This window comes from Hipposideros armiger, unplaced genomic scaffold (genome assembly GCF_001890085.2).
Source record: "Hipposideros armiger isolate ML-2016 unplaced genomic scaffold, ASM189008v1 scaffold_13, whole genome shotgun sequence".
Classification (NCBI taxonomy): domain Eukaryota; kingdom Metazoa; phylum Chordata; class Mammalia; order Chiroptera; family Hipposideridae; genus Hipposideros; species Hipposideros armiger.
The window spans coordinates 6,556,702-6,568,972 of NW_017731363.1; the positions used below are offsets into that span (position 1 = coordinate 6,556,702).

The 12,271-nt window shown below is 42.9% G+C and overlaps 2 protein-coding genes across 2 annotated transcripts in view; both read left to right on the forward strand.

Annotated features, from left to right (window-relative positions):
- YY2 (YY2 transcription factor) overlaps window positions 1-1,257 on the forward strand; it is a 2,595-nt gene extending 1,338 nt beyond the window's left edge. The window contains exon 2 of the mRNA XM_019667126.1: window positions 63-1,257. Within this exon, the coding sequence (XP_019522671.1) occupies window positions 63-1,100 (1,038 nt within the window). The 3' untranslated portion in view covers window positions 1,101-1,257. The remainder of the gene's footprint in view (window positions 1-62) is intronic.
- MBTPS2 (membrane bound transcription factor peptidase, site 2) overlaps window positions 1-12,271 on the forward strand; it is a 42,217-nt gene that overhangs the window by 18,724 nt on the left and 11,222 nt on the right. The window contains exons 6-7 of the mRNA XM_019667113.1: window positions 5,203-5,321; window positions 6,352-6,532. Coding sequence (XP_019522658.1) covers window positions 5,203-5,321; window positions 6,352-6,532 — 300 coding nt within the window. The remainder of the gene's footprint in view (window positions 1-5,202; window positions 5,322-6,351; window positions 6,533-12,271) is intronic.

The following is a 12,271-nucleotide window of genomic DNA, read 5'->3' on the forward strand; positions in this document are numbered from 1 at the left end:
CTGTGGACCTGGCGGAGGCCGTCCCTATAGACACCGTCCCTGCGGACGCCGTCCCTGTGGAGCTCGACCCTGTGGACCTGGCGGAGGCCGTCCCTGCGGAGACCATGGCCTTGGACACCATTCAGTACGAGAATACCGACGGCAGCTGGATCCATGGTGGCCACCACCATTCGCCTCTGCTCGTGCTGCAGCCGCTGGTTATTACCCCCGAAGGGGGCGACGACCAGGAACTTATTATGGTGCAGACACAGGAAGAAGTGGTGGGCTGCTACGAGTCAGACGACCACCTCGAGAGCCAGGTTTTCATCCCGAAAGTAGAAGACACCTTTCATCAGACCCTGGCGTCCTTCGCAGCCTCCGGGTCGTCATCCACCTACAGCCACAGCCACAAGCGCCGTAACCGAAAGTCCAGTGGTAAAAAGAGTTACAGCAGCAGCGAGGCCGAGGCGGGAAGCGGTGGTTCTGAGGAGGGCAGCAGTCAGTGGGTGCAGAAGAAGCACGTGCAGATCCAAAACCTGGGGGGTGAGTTTTCCATCAGAATGTGGTCCCCAGGCAGTAAAAGTGACCGTGAGGCAGGAGGACAGGTTGAGGTCAATGCAGCTCCTGGTTATTCGGGGTACATGACAGGAAAGAAACTTCCTACTGTAGGAACCCCTGGCGTTAACCGCTCAGATCCCGAGCAGCTGGCAGAATTTGCTACACGTAAGCAAGAAAAACCCAAAGATGATAATCCGAGACCAGTAGCTTGCCCTCATAAAGGCTGCTCAAAGGCGTTCAGGGATATCAGTGCTATGAAAAAGCATCTGCATACCCACGGTCCCAGGGTTCATGTATGTGCAGAATGTGGCAAAGCTTTCCTTGAGTCCTCAAAACTAAAACGGCATCAACTGGTGCACACCGGAGAGAAGCCCTATCAGTGCACCTTCGAAGGCTGCGGAAAACGCTTTTCCCTAGATTTCAATTTGCGTACCCATTTGCGAATCCATACCGGGGATAGGCCCTTCATGTGCCCCTTCCATGGTTGTGGTAGGAGATTTACTCAGTCAACTAACCTTAAAACGCATATGTTAACACATAATAAGAACAAAAATAGCCAGTAAAAAGGAGAGAAGACCCTTTTCAAACTAGGGAAGGTTCTTCCAGGAGTGTAATTTGAAGTGAATATGCCCCATTCTTGTATATTGTTTCTAGGAAAGAATTTTTTTGATTTCTACATATCTAAAGGGTCATGTTTTGGTAGAGTAGTAAAAATAAAATTAAAATGTTAAAAGAAAGTTAAAAGGTAGAAAAACATGTATGTTTATATTCTATTACATTGTTAAGGTGCTTTATTTTGTTCTGTAATACTATTTGGAAAACATGGTGTTTTTTGATCCCAACAGGAGGATAATTCATGAATCTTACATAAAAAGACTGTTCTTTATAATATAAACTGTTAAAAATGAGACTTTTCGTATTCAAGTTCACCTATTGCTTATAAATTTTAGAAGTTCTGTATTTTAAAATGTTCATATTTATATTTTTATGAATATATTTAATAATTCTATGTGGTGTTTCTGGATTGATAACTTTGCTTGTTATAGATTTTCTTTAAAAGAGTAAACGTGCACACAAGAAGTATTTTCCTGTTTAAAACAGGTTATATAGGTTTTTTTTGCTATCTTAACTTTGGTTGTATTTTTTGATATTAACACATTTTGCATAATTCTTTTAGCTGCATTTAATTATGTAGTATTGAATGTTAAATGTAATTTAATAGTATTAGTCAATTTAAACCTATTTTAGTCATTTTGTTTTCCCCAAATACTGTCAGGTACTGTTTAGTGTAATTTCTTTGCCTGTTTAGTTAGTCATGCACAGTTGTAGTTGTCTTGTTTATACATTGACTTTTTAAACAATATGTACAACCTGTTTAATAGAAAAGGCAAAAATAAAATACGTGTTCTAAAGAGAAAAAAAACTTGCCTGTATTAATACCATAGCTAAAAAATACAGAAAATAGGGAGGGTGCTACTGGCATCTAGGGAGTGGGGCCAGGGATGCTGCTAAACATCTTACAGTGCACATGACAGTCCCCCACAACAATCTGCCCCAAAATGCCAATATGAAGAATCCTGTTCTAGAGAAAGTAAAAGCTGTAACAAAAATTCCGTTGATGTACTTTTAAACAAATCATTAATGGACAAGAGGTTGTTTAAATAAAGGAAATGTGTATTCTACCTCACTCATTGCCACTTAACCATCATGGGCAACTCTGGACTCTAGAGGGGTGATCTGGTACCAGTTGCATCCCTGACAAGAGATAGGAGGCTGCCCAGAGAGTCAAGGAATCAGTGCTGCTGTGTACCCCTTTAACTACTGTTTGGATAGGAAGAGCCATGGTTGTGTGGTGGTATTCTGAGAAATAGTGAGGGTGCAAGCATTTAGGCAGTCCCAGTGGGCTGTCCCATCCTGAGTTGGGGAGGGGCTGAATTTAGCACATGGTAATGGTGACGAATCTAATCGGTGGGGATGGATTATTTTGTGAAAATTGTGTTGGGACTAGCAACTTGGCAGGGGTGGGAGGGGGTAAGAGGGTTATAGCTGTATTCCTAAATTAGTTTCATTAAATTCTAGTGGGTTAAAAAATTAGTGGTGGTGGTGGTGGGGGGTGTTTTGTTTTAATTTTGTTTGTTTGTTTGTTTAAAGCTATAAGAGTTTATTTGAGCCAAACTAATGACAATTGCCGGGAAGCAAAATCTCAATGGATTGAGAAAGTGCTCCTAATTTTGTTTTTTAAATGAAGCTATGAAAGCAATACAAGAAAGCACGGGTATCTTCTGTAATCTTGAACTGGGAATGGTTTAATGCAAATGAACCATTTGACCACACCAAAATTTAAAAAATCTGCATAGGCAAAACTATAAACAAAGCCAAACAATACACTGGAGGAAAAAATTATAATACCTCTTACAAAAGACCAAGTTCCTCAATGTGTATATTGCAAATAATAATATATACAAATTAGTAAAATAAAACAAAAAACAACCCAGTCAAAAAATGTAAACAGGGAATGATGGAAATAGTTTTCAGACAAAGGAAATAGAAAAAGCCTTTTAATAAACATGAAAGATGTACAGGCTCACTCACAATTAAAGATATAGAAATTAAGACATTTTACTTTTCACCTAGCAGATGGCAAAGTCTAAAACTACGATAGCATCCAGCGTTGTTTAGAAGGTGAGGAAACATGCCAGTTATGAGAACATAAATTAATGCAGGCGCATTGGAAGTCAATTTCAATGCACATATTTTTTGATCCAACAATTCCATTTCTATGTAATTAGATGCATAGCAATATGAGCAAAGCTGTTTGTCGCAGCAGTATATGAAAAAGTTAAAACAGCCTAAGTGATCAGTAGTAGGAAACCTTACAAATAAGTCAGTATATATTTTTTTAAATGGGTTACTCTGTAGTGGACATAAGAAATGGGATAGATATGAAATGTACAGATAAGGTACAAATCCAAAATACAGAAATGAAAAAGCAAAATACAGTTCCTGATAAATAATTTGATACCATTGGTGTTTTTAAAAGATATGTGTATAGAACAGAAAAGATTGTTTACCAATATGTCATAGACTAGACTTGCTCTGGATATTTCTGGAATTTAACTTACAGCACTGGGGGGGGGGCATCTTCACAATGCAAATATAGTACGTGGAACGTGTATTATTAGCAGGTATCTGGCTGCTGTAATAGCTAAAAATAACAGGCTTAAATGCTCATAAAACATTCCAAATGTAAGTAGTTCAGCACTGATATAATTCTGTGATTTGAAGGACTCAGGCCTTTTCTGCCTTGCTAGCTGTACAATTTCCAACATGCTGCTTCTATGTTATAGACTCAGGTTTAGTTCCATCACATAGCTACATGCCAGCCAGCAGGACAGAGATATCTTCATTACTTCCACTCGTATCCTGTTGGCCAAAACAGTCATATGCCCATACTCTGCTCCCTGAGAGTCTGGGTAATGTGTTTAGCTTACATTTCAGTCATTATAGAACATTGGTTCTCGATCACTGATGCTATCATCCTGGGAATGTTTGGAATGTGTGGGGTGGGGGGCATTCTTTGGTCCTCTCAGTGACTGGAGAGCGCTAATGGCATTTAGTGGATGGGGCCAGGAATGCTAAATATCCTGTTATATAAGGGACAGACTTGCACAACTGAGAATCAGCACTGCTCAGAGTGCTAGTAGTGCTCCCACCCTGCCTGGTGAGAAAAACTAGTAGAAGAAAGGAAGGATAGGGATGGGGGAGGGGTTATGTAGTGTGCTAATGTATGTTTAACACCTGCCTCTGGAGGCGATGTAGCATTTGCTGGTTTCTGGCTTGTAAATATGTACTCCTACCATGGCCAATTTCAAGGTGCCAACCTGAAGTCCCTGAGGGAGGAATAGGTAAGGCTGTGGCAAGCAGTAGGAGCACACTCCAGCACACTACTCGGTTCACCTAACCATCTCTGTTTATATGGTAGAGATGGTTATAGTTTGACATGATGTAAGATACATAATCTATTTGGTCCCAATAGTACTCTCCTTAATACTTTAATTCTTCAAAGAACCTCTTTTTCCAAATACCTTTTGGATTTCCATACCCCAGTTCAGCAAGAATGCTTTTTATTTCATCTTAGGTTTATTTGAATAGCTCGGAAGTTCCTTTCAAAGATCACAAGTATATTTATATTAATAATTATACATTTTCTGGGAAGAGGGTATAGTAAATAAAATATCCTATTTGTGTTATATACAGGGGTGCAAAAAATGTATACACATGACTTGTATTCATCTTTTGTTATCAGTATATAGTATTACAATTTATGTTAATATATAGTCTTTCCTTTCTTAAAATGTGTATACATTTTTTGGCACCCTCTGTGTGTGTCAGCGGTATATAAATAGGATACCGATTTTATTCATGTTAAATCATTAGCATGTGGTCTTCCTAATGTATTAACATGCTTATTTTATATTTTAATATCTGAAATGGAAGAGGCCTCTAACTAAACATCTGTCTGCTATACTAACAAGTACGTTTATCTGCCTCACAGCTTTTTCTGGTTACTTGACTGATTTATCAGAATGCCCAGGCAGTATGAAGTCCAAATACCTATATCATCCCTGCCCCTGGTTGAACTTATTCCTTTTTTTCTCCTTTCAGGTATCTGGCATAATTTTGTCCTTGCACTCCTGGGTATTTTAGCTCTTGTTCTCCTCCCTGTAATTCTCTTGCCCTTTTACTACACTGGAGTCGGGGTGCTTATCACTGAAGTTGCTGAGGTAAATAATGGATTACTTGGACATTTTTATCACCAGATTTTGTGATGTTACACTTAGCATTTTGTGTCAGGAACTTTTATTCAAGTTTTCCTCACATACAGAAAGCTCAGTTTCCCCTGAAGAAATTATTGGTAATCCTTTCAAATTGAACAAAGTTCTGTGAACACATTGGCTTTTTAAAAATACTGAAAATTGTTTCTGTTCTGAGTTACAAAAATAGTGTCAAGATTTTCTACCTGTAGTTTGCTGATTAAATGAATCATTTACCTTGACTTTATTTTTATAACTCTGTTTTTAATCAAATGTCTACTCTTAAGAAGTAAGGAATATGAAACCTAAGCTAGCCAGCTGGAACATTTGGTGGGAGCTTGTTTCCAACTTTATTTCACTCCCTTCGACAAAAAAAAAAAAAAAAGGAAAAACAACTGTAATGGTATCAAATCTTCTATTCAGACTTGGGGAAGAGGAACATTACCTTTGTGAGCATCTGGCTCACATATTCATTGTGCTAACAGTATCGGCTGTTCGTATTTGGCACTGTTTTAAACTAAGGACTTGTCTTACAACGTTACCCACTGAGGATATAGGAAAAGGAAGGAATTCTGATGACTTTCACAAAAAAAAAATTTAGCAGTTTGTGAAAAACTGTCATTTTAATCTTAACAGTTGGCAAGTAGGTTTTGGGGTTGTTTTTTTTCCAGTTGCAAAAAAAATCAATCTGGTGGTCACTTCGTGAGGGGTGAAAATTATAACTATTGCATTGTTTTGTACACCTGAAACTAATAAAAATAAATAACATGAATAATAAATAAAATTCAAAATCTTGGAGAAGCAGGAAAAGTAACTGTAATTGTTGGGCTTTGTTTTGTTAATTTTCTAGGACTACATATCTTGAATGCAAAGCTGGATTATTTTCTGTGTTATTCAAAATATCCTATTTAATCAATTCAGTGTCTTTAACTATTTTTGCTCAGATTAATCATGGATTGTCTTCACACATTATCTGATTTGATTTTGCCCTCTTCCCAAGGACTCACCTGCCATTGGACCCAGAGGCCTTTTTGTGGGCGACCTTGTCACCCATCTGCAGGATTGTCCCGTGACTAATGTACAAGATTGGAATGAATGTCTAGATACCATCGCCTATGAACCTCAAATTGGTTACTGCATAAGTGCGTCAACTTTACAGCAGCTGAGCTTCCCCGTGAGAGGTGTGTGTATTTCCTCAGTATAATATGCTTCAAGCAGCAGTCCTTGCTATTCACCAATTCTTAAATTATGTCTATAGATTTATTTTGTTCTAATTTCTTTAAAGCAAATCAGTCAAGTAATAATAGGCTCAAACTAGTAAACTTTCTTGGTAAGTTGGATACTAATATCTACGTTTCCTTTATTACGTATTATTGTTTTACTTCTAATTTCATAATGTCATATTTGACTTTCAGGACTCTAGTATCTAATTCTTTCTGCGTTAAAAAAAAAAGTTGTGTTATATCAGCACAACCATAACCAGCTAACTAAATTCCAGTCATTTAAATACTCCTGTGCTGTATGGATAGTGGCGTGTCCAGTGCTATTTGGGGTAGAGTTATTTTACGTGGCAGTCAGCCAGAGGAAGTCATCTTGGCTTCTGAAAATACCCCCTGAAGTCAGATCTGTTGTTCCCTGTAGCAAGAGGCAGGGTGAAGCAAGTTTATTCTCAGAAGCTACCAAATTTGTCTTGAGTTCTTTCAGCTCTGAAAAATCAGCCTCCTGGCTCTTTATACAAAATTATGGGGGCACAAATTAGTGAAAGTGTTGGAAAATACAAATTATGCTCACAGACTATATATCTTTAAGTTAAGAATTGCCCTGGATACTTGTCCACTTCTACTGGTTAGGAAACATGATTAGTAATCACGAATAACTTTACGAAAGTACTGTGTACAACAATGGCAGAGTAGTAAGAACTGAATTAAAAATTTTTTTTCAAATGTAATTTTGCATGTATAACCCATTTTTAAGAGCTTTTATTGTAAAAATTTTTCAGACATACATAAAAGTCAGTAGAGTAGTATGCAAGAAACCTCATGCATCCTTCTCCTAGCTTCAGCAATTATTAACATTTTGCCAATTTTTTTCATCAGTCAGCTCACTTTTGCGGGGAGTATTTTAAAGCACTTCCCAGGCATCCTGTCATTTCATCCATAAACTTCAGCCTGTCTTTAATAGATGGTGACTTTTTAAACATGACCACAGTACTGTTATCACACCTAACAAAATCAACGATAATTCCTAATATCTACTTGGTTTTCCCTGTTTTTTTTCCCGTTTGGTTTTTTCCCTAACCCTTTTTTTGTTGCTGGCTGCTTGTTTATTTGGTGCAAGGCACACTGTTATGGGATGTCAGGAAGGCTCACGTGTGGCTTGGAGAGTAAAGAGTGAGGCTCTCTCAAGTTTTTGTTGTTGTCGTTTTTGGTGTTTTGCTGTTTTGATATAAAAGAACCCAACTGCTTCTGCTTGTTGCAGCCTGCCTAGTGTGTGGGGTGGGGGCGGGGCTCAAAAGAGCCTAGCTCTTCTGAAAGTCTGGTGGCTGATGCCCCTCCCCCACCCTCACCCCCAGCATTGGTTTTGCTGGGTTGGCCACCAGGCTGCTGCTTTGTGGCTTCCCCAGCCAGGTCACAGGTGATCATGCTGCTGGAGGCCTGGGGAGACGGCGAGTGCTCTGGGGACACCAACACTGTGGCCATGAATGGGACAGTGGTCTTCCCGAAAAAGAAGCTCGCCCATGAGTGACCCGGGTCAGCCTTGGAGAGACCCGGGTAGTGGGGGATGGCTTCCCCAGGGCACTCAGCATGTCTACAGGCAGGAGCTGTTACTGGAAGTGGAACCCAGGCAGCGCCAATAGTACTTGTGGGTGGCCATGAACGGGCCGCTGGAGCGGGTGGCTGCTATGCTCTTGTTCGTGGGCTGGTGGAAACCTCGGCAGCGACCCCTTGCGGGCCTCAGAGCACCATCACAGGGGGCAGGGGGCTGGAGGAGGGGGGATGCTAGGCCACCAAGATGACCAGGTTTCCCTAACCCTTTTTTTTTTTTAAGATTTTTATTGGGGAATTGGGAGATGGGAACAGTGCTGGGGAATTGGGGGAAGGGGAACAGACAAGTTGCTGTCGTTTTGGTCTTCCGTCTAGTTGTGGAGGACGTTGTTTCACTGGCCCAAGTTGGCACCATCATTGCGCTCTTCCCGGGCGAGGCACATCAGTCGCGGGCTTCTGGACGGCTGCTCACAGCAGCTGCTGGCTACACACGGTAGCCCCTGGCAACCCACTGCCACAGGGGCTGCAGCCTATGCAGTCGCTGGCGACTCACGGCAGCCCAGCTCCAGCTTGAGCCGTTGTTCAGCATCTTAGCTGCAGAGGGCAGTGTCACTGGCCCTCGGGATGCGAACCGGGGCCCTCTGGCATCCCAAGCCAGTTCTTAACCAATGCGCCACTCGGCCGGCCCGCTAACCATTTTTTTTAATAGTTGGTTTGTTTCAGTTGTCTTCGAAGTCTCTTAACTTATAATAATTCCCCCCTGACTTTTTTTTTTTTTTTTTTGCTGAGCCATCCTGCCACCTGTTGGCAGCTCAGCTCGGGCCAGCCTCGAACCACTGTTGCTCAGAGCTCAAACTCTTGAGCGAGCTCTTAACCAACTGAGCCACTCGGCCGGCCCTCAGACTTTTTTTTTTAATATCATTTGTTGAAGAAACTGAGTCATTTGTTTTGTCAGATTTCCCATATCCTGGATTTGACCAATTATATCTTATCCTCATGGTGTCAGTAACATGTTCAGATGCCCCCCGAATTTCCTATAAATGGTAATTAGGTCTAGTGGCTTGAGTAGACTCAGGATCCATTTGGGGAAGGGGGAAGCAAAAATACTTCCAGGTAGCACTCAGTACTTCCTATCGCATCATGTCAGGAGGCACACAGTGTCTGTTTATTTCCCTTGTGATGATGTTAAGATTGTTCAGTGGGGGGCCGGCCGAGTGGCGCGATGGTTAAGAACTCGCTTGGGATGCCAGAGGGCCCCGGTTCGGATCCCACATATGAGGGCCAGTGACACTGCCCTCCACAGCTAACATGCTGAACAACAGTTTAACCTGGAGCTGAGCTGCCCTGAGTCACCGGCGACGGCGTAGGCTGCAGTCCCTGTGGCAGTGGGTTGCCATGGGCTACCGTGTGTAGCCAGCAGCCAGCATGAGCCGCAGTGAGCGGCCGTCCAGAAGCCGGCGACTGATCTGCCTCGCCAGGGAAGAGCGCAATGATGGTGCCAACTTGGGCCAGTGAAGCAACGTCCTCCACAACTAGACTGAAGAACAAAACGACAGCAACTTGTCTGTTCCCCTTCCCCCAATTCCCCAGCACTGTTCCCATCCCCCCAATTACCCAATAAAAATCTTTAAAAAAAATTGTTCAGTGGGCTAACCTGATTCTTTGAGGTTGAAATATTTGTAAAGTTTTCATACTCTCAAGAGCCACTTACCATCTTACTTATCAAACTTTTCAGATGAGAGAAGGTTGATATGTAACCCACACTGTGTTCTTCTCTAAGAGAAATAATCTATTATTGTATATTTCTTAGGTCCTTTATGATTTTCCTCCAGTTTCTCTAAATTTAGTGTCATCTGTATTGAATTACAAAAGCCAAAATGACACAATAATCAAATAAAGTTCTCTCTAATAGGATTGTTTTATTTCGGGTATCTGTATTTTACATGTTTAAGGTTTTTTCTCCTGTCGAAATGGAAATGAAAATTTTCCCTGAAATACTCTGAAACTCTTTCCTTATTAACTTTTTGAGTATTTCACTCTTACAGATCATACACTATATTTTAGAAGTATTTGTTTAAAAACCTAAAGCAGATATTACTCTTCCATACTTTTAACAAATTAATCCCAAAACAATTCTTCAATATCTATTTAACCTCCTTAGAAGCAACATGTATTACGATTTATGTTCATTTTACATGACTATATGATAAAATTGTACCTCTATTTAACCATTTATAAATTGAGTGCATGTACTTAGCCAGTTTACAGGAATGTTAATGACTGTAAATGTAATTGAAAATATATACTAGATTAATTTTAATGCCACACGTGACCACTGGGGCTGTTGACATTTTAAAAAGCTACGGCTTAGGTGTAGAGGTAGACAATGGACCCGGAGGTGTGGGCCTTGCGTGCGGCCGGCGGCTTCGGCCGAGCCCGGCGCCTGCTGGCCGCTGCCTCGTGGCTGCTATGCGTGGTGCTGGGCCTGGCGCTGAGCTCGGAGCCGCAGCTCGCCGCACTGCCGGCGCACCACTGCCTGCCGGACCCCCGCGCTGCTGCCCCCAGCGCTGCGCGCTCTCCGAGCCCCTGCCTGCGCCTGCGCCACCCCGCGCCCGCCCCAACGGCCCGCACTGGGCCGCGGCACGCGCGGCTGGCGCTGCGTTTTGCTTGCTGCCGGCCTGCTGCGCAGCCCGCTCACCCAGGTGCGGGAGGACTGCCTGGGGTCTTCATTACACTGCCGCGCGCGACCCCCACTTCCCTGCCTCTGTTCCCCTCCTTCATCCCCCCTTGCTGTGTTTTCCTTCTCCGTCCTCCCTCCTTCATACCCCATCCCCCTCTCCCTCCCCACCCCGTTCCTGTCCCTCTGTCCCCAATTCTCTGTTCCCCTCTCTGTCTCCTGCACCCCTCACTCTTGCCCCTCTCCTTTGCCCCCCATCCTCTGTCCCCATTCCTGTGTAACCCCGCCCTTCCCCCTTCATCTCCTCTCCTCTGTCCACCCTTTTCTGTCTCCCCTCCTGTTCCCTTTTTTCTCTCCCCTTCCTCCAGCCCCCCTTCCTCTGTTCTCCTTTCTCTGTCTCTCCACCCACTTGCCCTTCTGCCCTCGGTCTCCTGGGGCTCTCATTTGGGGGGCCAGCCCCTCCTGTCTGATGGTACAGCTGATGCCCAATTCGGCGGGTTGCCAGGCCTGATGGCAGAGTCTGAAGCCCAAGGGCTGCCAAGGTGGGTGGGCAACCTGGGGGGGGGGAGTTAAGCTGAAGGTATGAGCAGGTAGGTGCCCGGTGGTCAGCAGGGCCTGGAGTTCAGTTTAGTGCCACGAGCATTTTGAGCAACCTGTGGCTTTGGGCTGTGTCAAAACTGGGTTCCCAAGACAGTAGGCTTTGAATCAAGGGAATAATACAGTCAGTTCAGTTCGTGAAAGGCAGACCTCCCACCTGCGAGGTGTGTGCAGGTTGGACTAGAGGCAGGGGCTCCTGAGGGGGCAGCTGGGGTCTTGGTGGGAAAAAATGGAGAGGGGACAGCTAGGACACCCTGTCGCACCATGGGGCTAGGGCCTGCCTATCCCTGCCTCCCTCTTAGCAGCCTCAGGCCTGAAGCCGCACCCCCACCCCTGGAAGGCTTGGCCCCAGTGTGCAAACTGGGGCAGGGTTGCCACATCCCTCCCGGGCCTGCCTGGGGCCCTCAAACCTGCTGGGCTTCTCTCCTCCCACTCGTTCTGTGGTTGGATTTTAAAATAAAAACTGACATAGTGTCACCCCAAAAAAATAAATAAATAAAGCTATGGCTTAATAGTATTTTATGTGTATGTAGGTACTTTTTTTTCTTCATTATGAATAGAGAGGAAAGATAGAGCCAAATATGGTAATACAAAAGGGTCAATAATCCAAAGGTGATTTGTATTCAATTTAGAGAGGAATTCAGTATACGTAATTAAAATTCTAGGAATAAATACCACTTCAAAACAATAAAGCCACCTTGGAAAGATCTGACTCTGGGAACGCTCATAAGCTGTCCAACCAATCATTTCTGCCTCCTATTTCAATACCCTGACTCCCCAAGATGTGGTATTAAATTTTTAAAGATAGTCCCTAATATATTAATTAAGGTATTAAGCAGATTAGATGTTCTTATAATATTAACAGATTTTTGGCAAATTAG